Source organism: Phyllobates terribilis, unplaced genomic scaffold, assembly GCF_046119375.1.
Source record: "Phyllobates terribilis strain yellow unplaced genomic scaffold, ASM4611937v1 Scaffold_7__3_contigs__length_470593459, whole genome shotgun sequence".
NCBI lineage: Eukaryota > Metazoa > Chordata > Amphibia > Anura > Dendrobatidae > Phyllobates > Phyllobates terribilis.
The window spans coordinates 424,813,232-424,834,821 of record NW_027362767.1 but is presented as its reverse complement, the minus strand read 5'-3'; the positions used below and the strand labels follow the sequence as shown (position 1 = coordinate 424,834,821).

Here is a 21,590-nt window from a genome sequence, read left to right as displayed (position 1 = left end):
TTCTTTACTGTACGAGCAGTGAGGCTATGGATTCTTTACTGTACGAGCAGTGAGGCTATGGATTCTTTACTGTATGAGCAGTGAGGCTATGGATTCTTTACTGTACAAGCAGTGAGGCTATGGATTCCTTACTGTAAAAGCAGTGACACTATGGATTCTTTGCTTTTCAAGCAGTGAGGCTATAGATTCTGTACTGTGCGAGCAGTGACAGTATGGATTCTTTACTGTACAAGCAGTAAGGCTATGTATTCTTTACTGTGCGAGCAGTGAAGCTATGGATTCTTTACTGTGTGAGCAGTGAAGCTATGGATTCTTTACTATACAAGCAGTGAGGCTATGGATTCTTTACTGTGCGAGCAGTGAGGCTATGGATTATTTACTGTGCAAGCAGTGAGGCTATGGATTCCTTACTGTACAAGCAGTGAAGCTATGGATTCTTTACTGTACAAGCAGTGACACTATGGATTCTTTTACTATACGAGCAGTGAGGCTATGGATTCCTTACTGTAAAAGCAGTGAGGCTATGGATTCTTTTCTATACGAGCAGTGAGGCTATGGATTCTTTACTGTATAAGCAGTGAGGCTATGGATTCTTCACTGTACAAGCAGTGAGGCTCTAGATTCTTTACAGTGCGAGCAGTGACAGTATGGATTCTTTACTGTACAAGCAGAAAGGCTATGGATTCTTTACTGTGCAAGTAGTGAGGCTATGGATTCCTTACTGTACAAGCAGTGACACTATGGATTCTTTCACTGTAAAAGCAGTGAGGCTATGGATTCCTTACTGTAAAAGCAGTTAGGCTATGGATTCTTTACTATACGAGCAGTGAGGCTATGGATTCTTTACTGTACAAGCATTGAGGCTATGGATTCTTTATTGTACAAGCAGTGAGGCTATGGATTCTTTACTATGCGGGCAGTGAGGCTATGGATTCTTTAGTATACGAGCATTGGGGCTATGGATTCTTTACTGTGCAAGCAGTGAGGCTATGGATTCTTTAGTGTACAAGCAGTGAGGCTATGGATTCTTTAGTGTGCGAACAGTGACACTATGGATTCTTCACTCTGCGAGCAGTGAGGCTATGGATTCCTTACTGTACAAGCAGTGTCACTATGGATTCCTTACTGTACAAGCAGTGTCACTATGGATTCTTTACTGGCGAGCAGTGACACTATGGATTCTTTACTGTGCGAGTAGTGAGGCTATGGATTCTTTACCATACGAGCAGTGAGGCTATGGATTCTTTACTGTACAAGCAGTGAGACTATGGATTCTTTACTGTGCGAGCAGTGAGACTATGGATTCTTTACTATACGAGCAGTCAGGCTAAGGATTCTTTACTGTATGAGCAGTGAGGCTATGGATTATTTACTGTACAAGCAGTGAGGCTATGAATTCTTTACTGTACAAGCAGTGAGGCTATGGATTCTTTACTATGTGAGCAGTGAGGCTACGTATTCTTTACTATGCGAGCAGTGAAGCTATGGATTCTTTACTATGTGAGCAGTGAGGCTAAGGATTCTTTACTGTACAAGCAGTGAGGCTATGGATTCTTTACTATGTGAGCAGTGAGGCTATGGATTCTTTACTGTATAAGCAGTGAGGCTATGGATTGTTTACTATGTCAGCAGTGAGGCTAAGGATTCTTTACTGTACAAGCAGTGAGGCTATGGATTCTTTACTATGTGAGCAGTGAGGCTAAGGATTCTTTACTATGCGAGCAGTGAAGCTATGAATTCTTTAGTATGTGAGCAGTGAGGCTATGGATTCTTTACTATGTGAGCAGTGAGGCTATTGATTCTTTACTGTACAAGCAGTGAGGCTATGGATTCTTTACTATGTGAGCAGTGAGGCTAAGGATTCTTTACTATGTGAGCAGTGAGGCTATGGATTCTTTACTATGTGAGCAGTGAGGCTATTGATTCTTTACTGTACAAGCAGTGAGGTTATGGATTCTTTACTGTACAAGCAGTGAGGCTATGGATTCTTTACTGTACAAGCAGTGAGGCTATGGATTCTTTACTATGTGAGCAGTGAGGCTAAGGATTCTTTACTATGTGAGCAGTGAGGCTATGGATTCTTTACTATGTGAGCAGTGAGGCTATTGATTCTTTACTGTACAAGCAGTGAGGTTATGGATTCTTTACTGTACAAGCAGTGAGGCTATGGATTCTTTACTATGCGAGCAGTGAAGCTATGGATTTTTTAGTATGTGAGCAGTGAGGTTATGGATTCTTTACTGTACAAGCAGTGAGGCTATGGATTCTTTACTATGTGAGCAGTGAGGCTATGGATTCTTTAGTATGTGAGCAGTGAGGTTATGGATTCTTTAGTATGTGAGCAGTGAGGTTATGGATTCTTTACTGTACAAGCAGTGAGGCTATGGATTCTTTACTATGTGAGCAGTGAGGCTAAGAATTGTTTACTGTACAAGCAGAAAGATTATGTAACTCTCTGCCACATGATGTTGTAATGGTTGATTCACTGAACAGATTCAACGAGAGCCCGGCTGCCTTTCTTGAAAAATAAAATATTACAGGTAATGGGCAGTGGATAGTGTGATGGGTCAGTAATCCTGGGAGCAGCCTGATTGCCGCATGTGGAGTCTGGATATGGAGCAATTAGCTTCGGCCTCATGGGGCTTTTGCTTTCCTCTGAAGTATTATGTTCGGTTGTAGGTTGACTTGTCTTTTCCTTCAACCTTAAAGCTATAAACGTATAAATACTTACTTTTTCTGTGATCTACAAGACTTCTTTCTTCTTGAAAATCTTCTCTTTCCGGTTTTGTGAGGGGCCGGGGGTCCTCCATCAGGACGTCTTTGTACTGGTCCTTGTGTCCTTCCATGTACTCCCACTCCTCCATGGAGAGATGGATGGTGACGTCCTCACATCTTACAGGGACCTGACAACACAATGATCCCGTCATCACCCAGACACATCATATAAGGCCCCGGCGTTCCCGGCAGCGCTCACCTCTCCGGTCAGCACCTGCAGGATCTTATTGGTGATCTCCAGGATCTGCACCTCGTTGTGTCCTGGATGTATCAGTGATGGAGGTGGAGGCACCATGATGGCCCTTTGGCTCTTCTTCCTCCGTCTTCCTGATCCTTGGGGCTTGGAGCCGGGTGTCACAGACTTATCAGATCTCTTCACCATCACATAATCCTGTGTGCGGAGAGACGCTGGTAAGTATCTCTCCACCATTGTTACATACCAGAAAAGGTCATTCCCAGATGTCCTCACCTCTCCGGTCAGCAGGTAGATGATCTCCAGCGTCAGGTCTAAGATCTGCTCCGCCATTGTGTAGGCAGTAAGCAAAGGTGCAATTATTGGGTAACGGAAGACCCCTAGAGAGGAAGAAGAAGAAAATCTCACGACTAGGGATGAGTGAATCGGTTCTCAAGACCCCATTCCAGTGACCGTGACCGACTCTTACCTGGCGGCATCTGCAGCTCCTCTTTGATTAGCTGGGCTGGTGCGACGTCGTGTGTGCGTCATACCGCCATGATGGTGTGCCACCAGCCCGGCTAACCAAACGAGGAGCCGTCAGGTAAGACTCTAGTGGTCATGAACCAGTGTTTGGCTCACTCGTCAGGGACTGTTCACACCTTTGTGGGTTTTTTTGGGTCTGCACCAAAACACGGAGACTTGTCCGAGTCACAACTCGAGTGCACAAGTGAAAGTCTACGGGAAAAATAATCGGACGTCACTCAGATGCCATCTGATTGTTGGAAAAAACTTCTCACATGCAAAAAAAAAAAAAACTCTGATGGAAAAAACCGAGACACGGACCGGACACTGACGGAAACCTGTTAGATTTTTGCAGGCACCGCCACCAATCAGAACTCGCAGTATTTGGGGAGGTTTTTTTGTATTAATCGGAGGAAAAGTATAATAGAAACGTCAGCACTTCTGCATTTATCACCCACTCCTGGTTTTGGCTTATAAATACTGATGTAAAATGCTGACCGTGTGAACGTGGCCTAAAACATCAGAAGAAAGCGGAGGTGCTGGACGAGCGCCATTACCTGGACGTCCGGGGAAAAGCGATATCACATGCAGTCAGCGCACGGACCGAGCGGGGACATGGCAGGGACTCCGCAGCACGGGCGGTGGGGGGAGTGTGGTGACATCACGGTCATGTGATCATGTGAAGGGCGGGGCCTGGACCCTAGAGCCCCATTGATAGACACAGGAAGTGAGAAAAGGGCCGTGCGACCGCCCCGATCACATGACCGTGACATCACAAAGGTCCTGCGTCCACAGTCAGCTGCGTGAATGTATATATATATACACAGTGCGCTCCTCTCATATTGCGGGTACACCGATTTAAAGTCTATATATATATATATATATATATATATACAGTACAGACCAAAAGTTTAGACACACCTTCTCATTTAAAGATTTTTCTGTATTTTCATGACTATGAAAATTGTACATTCACACTGAAGGCATCAAAACTATGAATTAACACATGTGGAATTATATACTTAACAAAAAAGTGTGAAACAACTGAAAATATGTCTTATATTCTAGGTTCTTCAAAGTAGCCACCTTTTGCTTTGATGACTGCTTTGCACACTCTTGGCATTCTCTTGATGAGCTTCAAGAGGTAGTTACCGGAAATGGTTTTCACTTCACAGGTGTGCCCTGTCAGGTTTAATAAGTGGGATTTCTTGCCTTATAAATGGGGTTGGGACCATCAGTTGTGTTGTGCAGAATTCTGGTGGATACACAGCTGATAGTCCTACTGAATAGACTGTTAGAATTTGTATTATGGCAAGAAAAAAGCAGCAAAGTAAAGAAAAACGAGTGGCAATCATTACTTTAAGTAATGAAGGTCAGTCAGTCCGAAAAATTGGGCAAACTTTGAAAGTGTCCCCAAGTGCAGTTGCAAAAACCATCAAGCGCTACAAAGAAGCTGGCTCACATGAGGACCGCCCCAGGAAAGAAAGACCGAGAATCACCCCTGCTTCTGAGGATAAGTTTATTAGAGCCACCAGCCTCAGAAATCGCAGGTTAACAGCAGCTCAGATTAGAGACCAGGTCAATGCCACACAGAGTTCTAGCAGCAGACACATCTCTACAACAACTGTTAAGAGGAGACTTTGTGCAGCAGGCCTTCATGGTAAAATAGCTGCTAGGAAACCACTGCTAAGGACAGGCAACAAGCAGAAGAGACTTGATTGGGCTAAAGAACACAAGGAAAAGACATTAGACCAGTGGAAATCTGTGCTTTGGTCTGATGAGTCCAAATTTGAGATCTTTGTTTCCAACCACCGTGTCTTTGTGCGACGTAGAAAAGGTGAACGGATGGACTCTACATGCATTTTTCCCACCGTGAAGCATGGAGGAGGAGGTGTGATGGTGTGGGGGTGCTTTGCTGGTGACACCATTGGGGATTTATTCAAAATTTAAGGCATAATGAACCAGCATGGCTACCACAGCATCTTGCAGTGGCATGCTATTCCATCCGGTTTGCGTTTAGTTGGACCATCATTTATTTTTCAACAGGACAATGACCCCAAACACACCTCCAGGCTGTGTAAGGGCTATTTGACCAAGATGGAGAGTGATGGGGTTCTACGCCAGATGACCTGACCACCAGTCACCAGACCTGAACCCAATCGAGATGGTTTGGGGTGAGCTGGACGGCAGAGTGAAGGCAAAAGGGTCAACAAGTGCTAAGCATCTCTGGGAACTCCTTCAAGATTGTTGGAGGACCATTTCCGGTGACTACCTCTTGAAGCTCATCAAGAGAATGGCAAGAGTGTGCAAAGCAGTCATCAAAGCAAAATGTGGCTACTTAGAAGAACCTAGAATAAAAGACATATTTTCAGTTGTTTCACACTTTATTGTTAAGTATATAAATCCACATGTGTTAATTCATAGTTTTGATGCCTTCAGTGTGAATGTACAATTTTCATAGTCATGAAAATTCAGAAAAATCTTTAAATGAGAAGGTGTGTCCAAACTTTTGGTCTGTACTGTATATATACACACACACATATATATCACACACTTATTATATTTATGTAGCACCCTGAGGATTCGGCTGCTACAGGGGTATTGCACCTCAACCCAGAGGTGTGATATTCCACTCCCGGGTAAGGAAGGAGTGTGGAACTGAGCTCAGATAGACTGCATGCACTACATACATCCCATTCCAGAGGAGCAGGCCGACGGTACTCCCACTTAGAAATGTGCAGGTACAATCGAGCCTGTTCCTGGCTGGAGTGGGAGGGGGGTGGTACATCCCATGTAGTGTAGGGGCAGATAGGGGGAGCAGTCTGGGTAGTGTTAGGAGCTCATTGGGTGCTGGTCACCTGAGCTCACACATAGAGGGATATATAAGGAGGGCACCAACTTAGATCAGGGTCAGACGCTGAGAACAAGTCAGTTGGAGAGGAGAGAGAAGGAAACAGCAGCCCTGGAGAGAGAGAGAGTGGAGCAGAGAAAGACCCAGAGGGGGAAGACTGAAGGGACCCAAGAACCCAAATTAGAGCACCGGGTGAGGAGTCAGCAAGAGGGTACCGGAACCCAAGCTGGTGGGGGCAAAGACATTCCCCAGCCAGAGACCGGAGACCGTGGGCAGTGTCTGTCACGGTCACCCACCACATTCACCCCGAAGGCACACCACATGAAGGGTCAGGGAACCCAGGGCCAAGGGTGTCCCAAAAGAAGGCCCGAGGGAGCTGGACCTAGGTGAATCACTGGTGGGGACGGCTGAAGAAAGGACAGAGGGAGAGCTCAGGGCCACGCTCTGGACTTATTTGGGGGTTGGCCGGATCCAGGACCCGGTGGACGCAGCACGGCTCGGGTGGTCACTAGCAGCTGGAGTGACCAGTACAACATCAGCAGTAAGTAAACACCCTTAACTGCACAACCCGAGTCTGTCTTCATTGCCGGCTGCATCGCACCACCACAACCCCCATCCTCTGCGCCTGTCCCCTCTGAGGCTATACCCCTCCCGTTGGGGGTTATCTCACCAAGCTGCGCACCCACCATCAGCCTCAGCGGACCCTGCAGCAGCGGCGGCCACAGTGACCGCATCACAACGGGTGGCGTAGTCGACACAAAAGAACTTTAGTAACATCTGTAAAGCTGCCACATAACACTTAGCTTGACGCCCTGGGCACGGGACCGGGTCACAGCCGCTCGGAGACTACAACCCCCCCATCTGATCCGGTGCCGGGTATTCCCCTCAAAAAGGAATATGTCCCAGGGGGCGCGTCAACTTTGGCGTAGTCGGCAGGATTACGTGCCCGCAACACCCGGGTACTGCGTGCCTGAAGAAAAGTGCAAGTTTACCTCAGAAAGAAGACTCCTGCCGGTTCCGGAGGGTCCACGCCATCGGACTCCATCACCAGTTGTTTCCCGCCGATTGTCCGCCATTTCCAGCTTGTTCCCGCCATCTGCAGAGTTTCCCGCCACTGGGCGACGCTTCCCGCCAAAACCGCAGATTTCCCGCCTTGGAAGAGCAGCGGACGCCATTATGGGCGTGCCAAAGGAGGGCAAGAGGCCACCTCCCATCGTGGGCCAGGACAGAAAATGGCGCCAAAAGTGGAAACCGCCCCCACCAACAGAGACTGTGATGCTGGAGGTGTCTGTCAGCGTGAAAGAACTCCCCCTGGAGCTGAGAGTCACCGAGTTGCCCCGGGACCGCCCTCGAAGTGGGAGGAGACGAAAGAGAAGAGAAAAGATGGGTGTCGCTTGGAGCAGTGTGGAGCGAGCGCACCCGGAGGCAAGAGGTCTAACAAGGAGTAGCGGAGGAGCTCACCCGGAGATGGAAAGAAAGCAGAACAGCACCGGCCCGCTGGCCAGGAGTCTGCTAGAGACCGAGGAAGAAGGGCAGAGCAGCACCGGCCCGCTGGCCAGGAGCCTGCCGGAAGCCGAGCAGAGCAGCACCGACCCGATGGTCAGGAGCCTGCTAGAGTCCACAACCCCGCTAGGTCTAGCGGAGATCCTAGCGCAGCTCCCCCGAGACCGGGAGTGTGCACAAACTGCCCTGGAGGGCCTCGCAAGGAGGATGGCCCGGGGTACAGCGCGAGATACTGGCGGAGTGGAGCCGGGAGATGACCCAGCAACCAGAGACCAGTCAACGGAGCACGCTACCCTGGAAGAGGAAGCAGACCGCCTCTGAGGATGGCGCGGGAGGACCCAAGGCCGGAGACGGCGCCGAGGAGGGAGCCGAACGCATGGAGGCAGGTAAAGGGGACGCCTATACCCCAAGCCGTGACACCGCTGACCTGCCCCAGCTCCCCGTCGCAGAGCCCGAAAGTCCCCCTGCTGTGCCCGTAGCCGCCAGGTCACCGCCATGGACTAGGCCCCGACCGGAAGCCGCTGCAGCGACCCCTGTGACGTCACGCGCCCCGACCCGGAGCGTGACAAAGCAGGAATTACCACCAGCCTGGTCGCAAGGCCTAGTACCCCCGGGCGCCGCATCACCAACAGCGCCCCCTACCTCCGCGGAGCCTCCGGCCTGGCCGCAAGGCCAGGTAGCCCAGGGCGCCGCCGTCCTAACGGTGCCCTTCACCTTCCAGGTGCCCCAGGCCTGGCCGCAAGGCCTGGGCAACCCGGGCGCCACCACCACCGCGCCCGCGCCCGCAATACCTAGGGTGCCACACCTGGGGGAGGACCTCTTCGGCCAGCTCACATGGCCGGACGGGCGGCCCTTCATCTGGCCCGAAGGGTACCCTGAGCTGGAGCGGCAGCAAAGACTAGGGCCCTTGTGTGAGCCCCTAATCCCGGCTCCGAAGCCCGTGGCTCGGGTCTCGCCTCCTCTAGCAGAAGCCCAATTCGTGTGGGACCCCACGGGAGAAGATTTGATGGGGTTCACCGGAGAAACTCGGGCAGCCGCAGCTGAACGTACAGAGTGTAGCCGTCAACAGCTGGCAGAGTTTAAGAGAGAACGGGAGGAGAGGCGGGTCAGAGAACAACAGGCCCAAATCCAGAGCGCGGAGCAGAAGAGCCGGACTAGGAGGAACCCCCGTGCAGCGCATTGTCCCCGCACCATCGGGACAGTGATAAAGTTCAACCCGCAGCATGGGTGGGGCTTTATTCGGGACCGTAACAACCGCGGTGACGTTTTTGTGACCCGCAGAGATGTCGAGTCCCACCTGCCGGAAGGTCACAAAGGCCGTGACCTCTACGTCGGAGACGAGGTCACTTTCACCCGGCACAAGTGTGCCAAAGGACCTTACGCCCTCCACGTACACCGCTTGACGGAGGAGGAGTTGCGGTACGGGGAGGAGGAGTCAGAGGACCCGGACGGGTCTGAAGAAACATCATATCAAGAAAGAGCAGGAGGAAGACGCCGTTGAGTGCGGCCGAGAAGTGATGTAAATAGTTACCCAAACGGGGTATAAAGGAACTGAAACTGGAACTGTTGCTGCTGCTAAAATAGTCCCCGTTGGGACCAGTGAACTGTTTACCCGTTAACCCCTACATCCTACAGGCTGAGGACTGTGAGCAGCCATTCCCTACCCTCTACCTGGCCGAGGACTGAGAGCGGCCAACTTTCCCTGTATATAGTTGCGCGTCCTAAAGCGCCCCCTACCGGTTTTATAGGAAAACCAGTTTTTCTAAGAGACTGTCGCACTTTTCCCGGACACACGTTGCACAGTGTCCGGAGGAGGAACCAGAGACAAGAGAAGTCTACGAGAATGTTTATATAAAAAGTTTTATATATATATAATGTTTATATGTTTTATATGTTCATATAAAAATTTTGTATGTTTTGGTGTTTTATGTCTTACAGCCCGAGGACGTGCTGTGATTTACCAGGGGGGAATGTAGCACCCTGAGGATTCGGCTGCTACAGGGGTATTGCACCTCAACCCAGAGGTGTGATATTCCACTCCCGGGTAAGGAAGGAGTGTGGAACTGAGCTCAGATAGACTGCATGCACTACATACATCCCATTCCAGAGGAGCAGGCCGACGGTACTCCCACTTAGAAATGTGCAGGTACAACCGAGCCTGTTCCTGGCTGGAGTGGGAGGGGGGTGGTACATCCCATGTAGTGTAGGGGCAGATAGGGGGAGCAGTCTGGGTAGTGTTAGGAGCTCATTGGGTGCTGGTCACCTGAGCTCACACATAGAGGGATATATAAGGAGGGCACCAACTTAGATCAGGGTCAGACGCTGAGAACAAGTCAGTTGGAGAGGAGAGAGAAGGAAACAGCAGCCCTGGAGAGAGAGAGAGTGGAGCAGAGAAAGACCCAGAGGGGGAAGACTGAAGGGACCCAAGAACCCAAATTAGAGCACCGGGTGAGGAGTCAGCAAGAGGGTACCGGAACCCAAGCTGGTGGGGGCAAAGACATTCCCCAGCCAGAGACCGGAGACCGTGGGCAGTGTCTGTCACGGTCACCCACCACATTCACCCCGAAGGCACACCACATGAAGGGTCAGGGAACCCAGGGCCAAGGGTGTCCCAAAAGAAGGCCCGAGGGAGCTGGACCTAGGTGAATCACTGGTGGGGACGGCTGAAGAAAGGACAGAGGGAGAGCTCAGGGCCACGCTCTGGACTTATTTGGGGGTTGGCCGGATCCAGGACCCGGTGGACGCAGCACGGCTCGGGTGGTCACTAGCAGCTGGAGTGACCAGTACAACATCAGCAGTAAGTAAACACCCTTAACTGCACAACCCGAGTCTGTCTTCATTGCCGGCTGCATCGCACCACCACAACCCCCATCCTCTGCGCCTGTCCCCTCTGAGGCTATACCCCTCCCGTTGGGGGTTATCTCACCAAGCTGCGCACCCACCATCAGCCTCAGCGGACCCTGCAGCAGCGGCGGCCACAGTGACCGCATCACAACGGGTGGCGTAGTCGACACAAAAGAACTTTAGTAACATCTGTAAAGCTGCCACATAACACTTAGCTTGACGCCCTGGGCACGGGACCGGGTCACAGCCGCTCGGAGACTACAACCCCCCCCATCTGATCCGGTGCCGGGTATTCCCCTCAAAAAGGAATATGTCCCAGGGGGCGCGTCATTTACACATATGTTATATATACCAGCAGAGAGCTCATCCCAATATGGTGACTGCAATAGAAAATGCATCCACTTATGGGCAGGATAATGACTGCGATCTATCTATATACATACATACATACATATATATATACCCATTACCCATGCTCACATAAATTAGTGGAATTAGTAGTAATGGGCGTCACATACAGACATCAGATATTTTGAATACATAAAATACTCAGGACAAACCAACAATGAGATCCCTTTGTAATATAGTTTATTATGCCTGCCTTATGTAGCACCATCATATTCCGCAGATTTACATTATCATCACTGTCCCCATTGGGGCTCATAATCTAGATTCCCTATCAGTATGTCTTTGGAGTGTGGGAGGAAAGCGGAGAACCCGGAGGAAACCACGCAAACACGGGGAGAACATACAAACTCCTTGCAGATGTTGTCCTTGGTGGGATTTGAACTCAGGACCCCAGCGCTGCAAAGTAACAGTGCTGACCACTGAGCCACCATGCTAACCACTGTACAGTGCTAACCAATGAGCCACCGTGCTGCCCACTGTACAGTGCTAACCACCGAGCCACCGTGCTGCCCACTGTACAGTGCTAACCACTGAGCCACAGTGTTGCATATATATATTTACAGTGCTAACCACTGAGCCATCGTGTTGCATATATATATTTATAGTGCTAACCACTGAGCCACCGTGTTGCATATATATATTTACAGTGCTAACCACTGAGCCACCGTGTTGCATATATATATTTACAGTGCTAACCACTGAGCCATCGTGTTGCATATATATATTTACAGTGCTAACCACTGAGCCACCGTGTTGCATATATATATTTATAGTGCTAACCACTGAGCCACTGTGTTGTATATATATATTTATAGTGCTAACCACTGAGCCACTGTGTTGTATATATATATTTAAAGTGCTAACCACTGAGCCACCGTGCTGCCGTACAGTCATAGTAGCTGGAGTCACTTTCTGCTACACCGCCGGCGCAGGGTGATTGGATGACATGTCTTATTCTGTATTTTGTCTCTTAATATATTAACTGACTGTAACAGGAATCGCTTAGTGCAGGAGCCACTAAGCCCAAATCATACACACAGTCCATTCCTGCTCAGCACATTAATGTGAGCGGCCGCCAGCTACAGGTTGGGAAGAAAGGAGCAGTGGGGTAGTGTAACGGGAGCCGCTCTCTGCCACATTGCTGAGTACAAGGCCCCTGGGACTGAGTTTAGATGAGACGTTCCCCCTTCATGTTGGGTACTGGCCACATCTCACTGTATATTCCTGTACAGCACATCAGTGTGGGCGCTGACTGTGAGTGTAGCAGGAGCCGCAGCTACACTGGTGAGTGGGTGAACAGTGGTCAAAATTGTTGGTACCCCTCGTTTAATGAAAGAAAAACCCACAATGGTCACAGAAAAAACTTATATCTGACAAAATTAAAAATCTATGAAAATGAACAAATGAAAGTCAATCATTGCTTTTCTGCTTCCACAGAATTAAAAAAAATTAAACTGATGAAACAGGCCTGGACAGAAATGATGGTTCTTCTTAACTTAATATTTTGCTGAACAACCTTTTGAGGCAATCACTGCAATCAAACGACTCCTGTAACTGTCAATGAGACTTCTGCACCTCTCCACAGGTATTTTGGCCACTCCTCATGAGCAAACTGCTCCAGTTGTCTCATGGTTGAAGGTTGCCTTTTCCAGACGACATGTTTCAGCTCTTTCCAAAGATGCTCAATAGGATTTAGGTCAGGGCTCATAGAAGCCACTTCAGAATAGTCCAATGTTTTCCTCTTAGCCATTGTTGGGTGTTTTTAGCTGTGTGTTTTGGGTCATAATACTGTTGCAAGACCCATGACCTGCGACTGAGACCACGCTTTCTGACACTGGGCAGCACATTTCTCTCTAGAATCCCTTGATAGTCTTGAGATTTCATTGTACCCTGCACAGATTTAAGACACCCTGTGCCAGATGCAGCAGACCAGCCCCAAAGCATAAAAGAGACTCCTCCATGTTTCACAGTAGGGACAGTGTTCTTATCTTGATATGCTTCATTTTTCCATCTGTGAACATAGATCTGATGTGCCTTGCCAAAAACTTCCATTTTTGTCTCATCTGTCCATAGGACATTCTCCCAGAAGCTTTGTGACTTGTGAACATGTAGTTTGGCAAATTCCAGTCTGGCTTTTTTATGATTTTTTTTCAACAATGGTGTTCTCCTTGGTCGTCTCCCATGAAGTCCACTTTAGATCAAACAACGACGGATGGTGCGATCTGACACTGATGTTCCTTGAGCTTGAAGTTCACCTTTAATCTCTTTAGAAGTTTTCCTGGGCTCTTTTGTTACCATTCATATTATCCGTCTCTTTGATTTGTTATCAATTTTCCTCCTGCGGCCACGTCCAGGGAGGTTGGCTACAGTCCCATGGATCTTAAATTTCTGAATAATATGTGCAGCTGTAGTTACAGGAACATCAAGCTGCTTGGAGATGGTCTTATAACCTTTACCTTTAACATGCTTGTCTATAATTTTCTTTCTAATCTCCTGAGACAACTCTTTTCTTTGCTTCCTCTGGTCCATGTTGAGTGTGGTACACACCATGTCACCAAACAGCACAGTGAGTATCTGTAGCCCTATATACAGGCCCACTGACTGATTACAAGATTGTAGACACCTGTGATGATAATTAGTGGACACAACTTGATTTAACATGTCCCTTTTGTCACATTATTTTCAGGGGTACCATCATTTCTGTCCAGGCCTATTTCAAGAGTTTAATTTTTTTTAAATTTCTGTGGAAGCAGAAAAGCAATGTCTGTCTTTCATTTGTTCATTTTCATAGATTTATAATTATTTTTGTCAGATTCAAGTTATTTCTGTGACTATTGTGGGTTTTTCTTTCATTAAACGAGGGGTACGAACAATTTTAACCACGTGTGTATATATCAACAGAAAAGCAGGCAGCACTCCATCAGTACTAGCAAAAGTGAGGACTTTATTAGCCCATTAAAAAGTCACTTATGAAGTGCTGCCTGCTTTTCTTTTGATATATGTGACTATTAAACAATGGAATCATTGTCTGGGAGGCCGTGCACCCACTCATGGATTTCTGGTGCTGTTCCATTCTCTTTTGAAATATATATATATATATACACATGCATTAGCATGTCATGTGGTCATCCAACCACATGGTGACAGTATATACACACACACACACATACACACACACATCTATATATATAATCGTCTTATCCTGTCTGTCTGTCTGTCTGTTCTGGAAATCCCGCGTCGCTCATTGGTCCGGCAGCGGCCTATCAGCGCCGTGCGATTTCTGAAAAAAGATGGCGGCCGTTAGCGGCTCATCTGCGGGACGGAGCTCAGCGGCGATGCAGCTGGGAGATGACCGGCGCGAGGCGCTCATCTCCCGGCTGGTACCAGCGGAAGGACCTCAACCGCCGGACCCATCTGCGGGACGGAGATGCAGCCGGGAGATGAGCGGCGCGAGGCGCTGATCTCCCGGGCAGTAGCAGCGGAAGGACCCCGACCACCAGCGCCGCTGACCTCCATGCGGAAGAGAGGACCGGGGAGCGGCGCTGCGGGTCGGGATACTTCTGCTGCGAGCGCCCGCTCATGTCCCCGGTTCTCGCAGCGGAAGTAGCCGCACAGGCAGCGCCGCTCCCCGGTCCTCACCAAGATGATTCGATGATTGGTCGCGGTCTTCGGACCCGACCAATCACTGATCTTACCGCAAAAGTTAAACACCGCTGTGCTGATTGGTCGCCGACGCCGGGCGCGACCAATCACCGATTTTGGCGCCACATTTAAATAGCGTCCGCGACCAATCAGCACAGCGGTGTTTAAATGTGGAGCCAAGATCGGTGATTGGTCACGGCCGATATTTAAATTTGGCGCCCAAATCGGTGATTGGTCGCGGGCAGCGTCCACGACCAATCAGCACAGTAGTGTTTAACTTTTGCGGCAAGATCACCGATTTGTGCGGCACATTTAAATAGCGGCCGCGAGCAATTGGATGTCAGCACCGCTCCCGGTCCTCCCTTCACACCCTAGGCGCATGGATGTCAGCGGAGCTGCCTGTGCGGATACTTCCGCTGCGAGAACCCGGGACATGAGCGGGCGCTCGCAGCAGAAGTATCCCGACCCGCAGCGCCGCTCCCCGGTCCTCCCTCGACACCCTAGCCGCTGATGTCCCCACAGTATCCACATGGTGTTACAAAGGTCCGGACATTTGTGTTAAAAATCGCTGATTGGTCGCTGGCGCTGCCCGCGACCAATCACCGATTTGGCCGCCACATTTAAATATCGGCCGCGACCAATCACCGATCTTGGCGCCACATTTAAACACCGCTGTGCTGATTGGTCGCGGACGCTATTTAAATGTTGCGCCCAAATTGGTGATTGGTCGCGGTCTTGCCGCAAAAGTTAAACACTACTGTGCTGATTGGTCGCGGACGCTGCCCGCGACCAATCACCGATTTGGGCGCCAAATTTAAATATCGGCCGCGACCAATCACCGATCTTGGTTCCACATTTAAACACCGCTGTACTGATTGGTCGCGGACGCTATTTAAATGTGGCACCAGCGACCAATCAGCGATTTTTAACACAAATGTCCGGACCTTTGTAACACCATGCGGATACTGTGGGGACATCAGCGGCTAGGGTGTCAAGGGAGGACCGGGGAGCGGCGCTGCTGGTCGGGATACTTCTGCTGCGAGCAGTCGCTCATGTCCCGGCTTCTCGCAGCGGAAGTATCCGCACAGGCAGCGGCGCTCCCCAGTCTTCACCAATACGATTCGCTGATTGGTCGCGCTCTCCGCCCGCGACCAATCAGTGATCTTGGCGCAAAAGTTAAACACCGCTCTGCTGATTGGTCGCAGCCGCTGCCCGCGACCAATCACCGATTTGGGCGCCACATTTAAATAGCAGCCGCAACCAATCACCGATCTTGCCGCCACATTTAAACGCCAGCCACGACCAATCAGCGAGCTTGGCGCCAAATTTAAACAACGCTCTGCTGATTGGTCGCGATTGCCAGCCGCGACCAATCAGCGAGATTAGCGCAAAATTTAAACAACGCTCTATTGATTGGTCGCGGCCGCCAGACGTGACCAATCAGCGAGATTGGCGCCAAATTTAAACAACGCTCTGCTGATTGGTTGCGGCCGCCAGCCGACCGCGACCAGTCAGTGAGATTGGCGCCTAATTTAAACAGCGCTATGATCTCCCGAAGGCAAGTGGAGGACCGAGGAGCACCGCCAGCCGGGATGCTTCTGCTGCGAGCAGCCGCTCATCTCCCAGCTGCTCGCAGCGGAAGTACCCGCACAGGCAGCGCCGCTCCCCGGTCCTCACTAATATGACGCTGATTGGTCGCGGTGGCCGGCCCCGACCAATCATCGATATGGGCGGCATATTGAAACACCGCTCTGCTGATTGGTCGCTACCGCCAGCCGCGACCAATCAGCGATTTTGGCGTAAAATTTAAACAACGCTCTGCTGATTGGTTGCATTTGCCATCCGCGACCAATCAGCGAGATTGGCGCCAAATTTAAACAATGCTCTGCTAATTGGTCACGGTCGCGAACAATCAGCAGTATTGGCGCAAAATTTAAACCCCGCTCTGCTGATTGGTCGCGGTTGCCGGCCTCGACCAATCAGCGATTTTGGCGCCAAATGTAAACACCGCTCTGCTGCTTGCGCCCGGTCGGCCGCATACCTATTCTAGAATACCAGATGCGTTAGAATCGGGCCACCATCTAGTATATATATATCAGCCATATACATTGCAAAAATGAAGTGCACATAGGGGTGACAGCGACTCAACTACAAGGCGTTAGACCACACAATAAACCGTTAGAAAGGGGCAGCTGAGTAGTGAAATGAGTGCTGCCCTCCATTTTATCGCTGACTACAGAGCTGTGAACTGCCTGACATTACATCCATGGCTCCACAGGTCCCTCTGCCAAAACGTATGAGCCTCATCATCCAGAATTCATAGCTGTGCCCTACATGCACAGTTTGTTGTCAAAAACAAACAAACTGTGCTTTAAATACCTTCCCCGGGTCCAGGGCAGTGTCACTGCCACTGCACCCATCTGTTGACGTCATGTCAATAGCGCTGCAGTCAATCACTAAGGTCAGCAGCTCGTGCCGTCTCCATCAACAGGCAGGAGGAAGGTCATATGTCTCCAGTCCGGCAGCTGCAGACTACTGAGGTGGCCACTGCACGAGGGTCCGTCCAGCTCGCTCCTCTCTAGCCCATAGCGTTATTATGCTGCCTGACGCCTGCACTCAGCCAAATGAAGCAGGGAAAAATAACTTCATTCTCCCTCCAGCATTCGGTATCAGTCGTGTATATACAGTATACAGAGCAGCGGCTGTAACCGCGTCCATGGCCCTGACTGACACTCGCTCTGCATTAGGGCCGGCTGGCAATCAGGGCTGTCAGTCAGTCAGGGCCGGGGACGCGGTTACAGCCGCCGCTCTGTATTCTCAGAGCAATGACTGAACCGACGCCGCCCCCGTGACTGAAACCGAATTCTGGACAGGAGAATAAAGTTCATTTTCTCCCCACTGCGCTCGGCTGCATGAAGGCGTCAGGCAGCTTAATAACGCTGTTAACCTGTGGATTAGCTGCATATCTGCAAGTTGTTTGTGATGACGTGTTCCCTTTAATGTCTCATATTCTTCAAAGTCACCACAGTCCATGTTTGGCTCCTAAGTCAATGGGGCAATTGAATATCATCCTTTCATCATGCGGGTGTTAGTGGTGGTGGTATCAGTGTAGCATTGGTTCGGGAGGCAGATGGTCAGGAAACCTCTAAGGACCATGGTCGACACCTACTAAGCTGAACTTCTAGGGCCACAGAAGTTGAAAAGTGGCAAGAATTGGTCCTGCCCTATCTTCTACTTGTGGGTCTTCAACAGGGCAAGAGATTGTTATTATGACAATGTAGAAGGCATGCAACCAAGCAGGTGTAAAAATAAATAGAGTAAATAATATACTTTATTTGTAAACGGATATCATCCAAGCATCCAGTGCGTCACTCCATACATCGGTGCATTCATGGACATTCTTCCTGAAGGAGGAGTCTGTCCTCTCACCAGAGACAGAGTTGCAGTGCAGGCCACCAGTAGTCATCAGATCGCAGCCCTTCAGGTGATGTGGGACTAGTGGGGTTACTGAGTCACAGGGCACTGTGTCATGTCACCTTCTCTGTGTGAATTTATGGCTACAAATTAAAGGAACATTTTCCCTAAAGCTTTACTGATCTGGGCCTGCTCACTCTTCTGCTTTTCCCTGACTTTGACAATTTCTCTTCTTGCCTCTTTGTTTCCCGGATCCAGTTTCAACAGTTTTTCTAAATCTGCCCTTGCCCCCATCCAGTCTGACATGCCTGCTCTGGCCATGCCCCTCCTGTACAAAGCTTTCAGGTGGTCAGGGTCCTTGTCGAGAACTCGGGTGCATCTCACCTCAGCCTCACGTAATCTTCCCTTCTTCAGGTCACAAGCCGCCAAGTTAGAAAGCAGGGCAATCTTCTCCTCTTCTGCATCTCCAGGTGTACAGACCAGAAGTCTGAGGGCTCGGGCATATCGTCTTTCTGCCCCCTCGAGGTTCCCGTCTCGGTACGCCTTCCCACCCGCCTCCCGATCTCTGACTGCCCTCTTAATCTTCTCACTCACATCTAATTCCCACGCCTCCTTTCCATCTTCAAAACTCGCTAATCGCAGGACAAACTGAGAGCCCAGTGCACGGTCCACTCTGCAGACTTCTCCAGGAACCATGGTCTCAAGACATTGGTCAATGAGACGGTCCCGACTGGAGTCACCTTCCCCCAATTCTATCTGTACCCAGCTGCCTGCAGGATACCCAGCGTCTATGGTAATAGGGTCACCAGGAGCTTCCAGAAATATGGTGCACCTGGCACCTTCTTTGGGTTTGTCCACGCCTGATCCCAGCTGTAGGATGGTCTTGGTGAAGCTCCCGTCTGGGCACAGCCAAGATCTGCAGATTGGTGATGTTGGAGGACTCTCCATAGCCTCTCACGATTCCTTGGTCGAAGCCTTACTTATCTGTAAGGAATAAAAAAATGCATAAATGAAGATTATCTGCAGGATACAGATTATAAAGAATGAATATTAATACAAGGAATCACTCAGGAACTGGCAGGAGAATCACAGCTATTCTACAGCCGGTATCATCCCAGGACGGAGATATCCAATGGGCACCGGGACATCTCCCAAAGGTGCAGAACCCGGGAGGGGGCAGGGTGAGGACTTTCTGTTATATTTATGTTTGGTTTGTTCTTTTGTTTCAATATGTAACCTTGTTGTCAAAATTGTCCACTACTTTTATATTGATGACCTAGCTGTAGCATCGGTGGAGGTCCAACAGCCGGCACCCCACCAATCAGCTGTTACTAAAGGTTGAGGCTCACCACACAGTAAAGAACCCCTCTCAGGAGTTAATAAGAACCATTTTACACACAAGTTACCAGGGATTTTTCCACTTCAGGTCACTGGTGGACACAGACATAAGAGGCCCCTGTGCAATAACCCTATCTAGGCCCTTAGCAGTCCAACATCTCATCATAATACCCAATTCCACCTGTTTTGGAGGTAATAGTGACCCCCTTACGTGTTGCACCTCTATGTGGCTGCACAGGTTGCCCTAATACTATGTCCGCCCCTTCTTCAGGTGGCCGTACCCCTTAGATAGCAGAAGACCCTATAGACCTCTAAACCCACCAACATCCACCAATAGTCTAATGTGTACGTTGGCCTCCAACAAAATCATCTGTCGGGGGAAGAAAAGGGTTGGAAAGTGCAAATTTTTCACGCCCCTTAAGCCGCCGCTTTCTCCGTTCTCCCTAATGAAATCACATGACTGCTCGCCCAGCGTATGGGGGAGTTGGGAGAGACGGCCGAATGTGCCCTAAGACCATAGACCCCCATACACATTAGATCACAGGTGACTGAATCCGCTATTTTCAGCAGTTGAGGTTGAGCATGTTCATCTCCGCTCCATCCCTAATAGGGCTCTAGAGCTCCGTTCTCAGGGGGTTCTCCGCTCTCGGACCCCCGACAATCAGTAACCTATTCCCTATCCTGGGGATAGAGGACAATTTAATACTTTAGGAATAACTCTTTAAGTCCAGGTCATGGTAGGAGTTATAGATTAGGCTGGAGACTGGTCTTATAGTTGTGCAACCGAAATACAATATTGCTTGCAAGATGGATCGATTTGACAAGTAAGTACACCCCTGGGGATCGCCTATTGTAGGACAAGTGAACCGCGGTGGCCAGACGTGCTTAGATGTTACAAACCGTAGAAAGGAATAGAAATCAAGGGGAAAAATTTGTGAATTTTGTCACCTAATGATGGTGGCATGCAGCATTAATATTATATCCGGGTGTGAAGTCAGAATGATGAGACTTGTAGTTCCACGCCAGCTCCAGCGCTCAACATTGCTTACATCTATTATAAGCTTTCGCTGCATCTGCAGGACTACAACAACCAGCATGCACTGACCACACATAATACGCATATGACTGAGGATGGCGGCTCTTCTCACCTTGATGCTGCTGTGAGATCAGCAGGAAGTGCAGGGTAAGGATCAGGAGGAGGAAAGGGGGCTGGATTTCCCAGCATGCTCTGTAGGTCCCCCTCCTACCTCCTGCACTGCAGAAAGCTTGTGTAACAGTGGATCACACACAAGCAGAGGCACAGAGAGGCAGTCAGCAAGGCGACAATCGCACACACAGAGGCAGTCGGCAAGGCGACAATCGCACACAGAGAGGCAGTCAGCAAGGCGACAATCGCACACAGAGAGGCAGTCAGCAAGGCGACAATCGCACACACAGAGGCAGTCAGCAAGGCGACAATCAATCACACAGATAGACAGTCAGCAGGCAACAATCGCACACAGAAGAGACAGCCAGCAGGCGACACACGGACACGAGCTACATGGTGAGTACTGTCCGGTGTATCAGGATGTGCGCAGTGGGAGTGGAATGAAGTGCAGCATAACATGCAGACGGGTTTCACTCTGTCACATACACTAACCCTAGAGTCGGCGGATGAGAAGTTCTGTAACTTTCCAGAACACTTTTTGGTCCGATTCACTATTACATTTGTACTTTTTTTTGTCTGTTTTTTGGTGTTTTTTGCTTTATTGTTCTCTTAATTTTTGCCTTTTTTTAGTCTATTTTACACGCGCTCGCCTCTTTTGTTTCTTTTCAATGTTCACCATTGTGGGCGAGGTTTGGGGATTCCAGATGTTTTTGACTGATTTATCAATTACGACTTTTTAAAGAGTTGCAAAATTTGGCACAAACCACCTTGGGTTTTTCCGTTTTTGTTTTTTGCTCCGCTTTTTCCCAGAGCCTTAACTTTTTTTTTGTTTTTCGGTCATTATGGTCATGTGAGGGCTTGTTTTTTGCGGGACGAGTTGTACTTTTGAACAACACCATTAGTTTTACCATATCGTGTACTGGAAAACAGGGAAAAAAAAATTCCAAGTGCTGTGAAATTGCAAAAAAAAG

General features: G+C 49.5%; 2 protein-coding genes across 2 annotated transcripts in view; both read right to left on the bottom strand.

The window, feature by feature from the left end:
• The window catches only part of LOC141155166 (gastrula zinc finger protein XlCGF66.1-like), a 33,926-nt gene extending 29,750 nt beyond the window's left edge, over positions 1-4,176 (bottom strand). The window contains exons 1-4 of the mRNA XM_073641864.1: positions 4,030-4,176; positions 3,245-3,348; positions 2,975-3,166; positions 2,732-2,903 (exon numbers count right to left, since the gene is read on the bottom strand). Coding sequence (XP_073497965.1) covers positions 2,732-2,903; positions 2,975-3,166; positions 3,245-3,301 — 421 coding nt within the window. The 5' untranslated portion in view covers positions 3,302-3,348; positions 4,030-4,176. The remainder of the gene's footprint in view (positions 1-2,731; positions 2,904-2,974; positions 3,167-3,244; positions 3,349-4,029) is intronic.
• Positions 4,177-18,023: 13,847 nt separating this feature from the next.
• LOC141155163 (FK506-binding protein-like) lies at positions 18,024-20,769 on the bottom strand. Its single transcript, XM_073641856.1, has 2 exons — positions 20,621-20,769; positions 18,024-19,118 (listed from the first exon to the last, which is right to left on the bottom strand). The coding sequence occupies exon 2, from the start codon at positions 19,080-19,082 to the stop codon at positions 18,285-18,287; it is 798 nt and encodes a 265-aa protein (XP_073497957.1). The 5' UTR covers positions 19,083-19,118; positions 20,621-20,769; the 3' UTR covers positions 18,024-18,284.
• Positions 20,770-21,590: the final 821 nt, after the last annotated feature.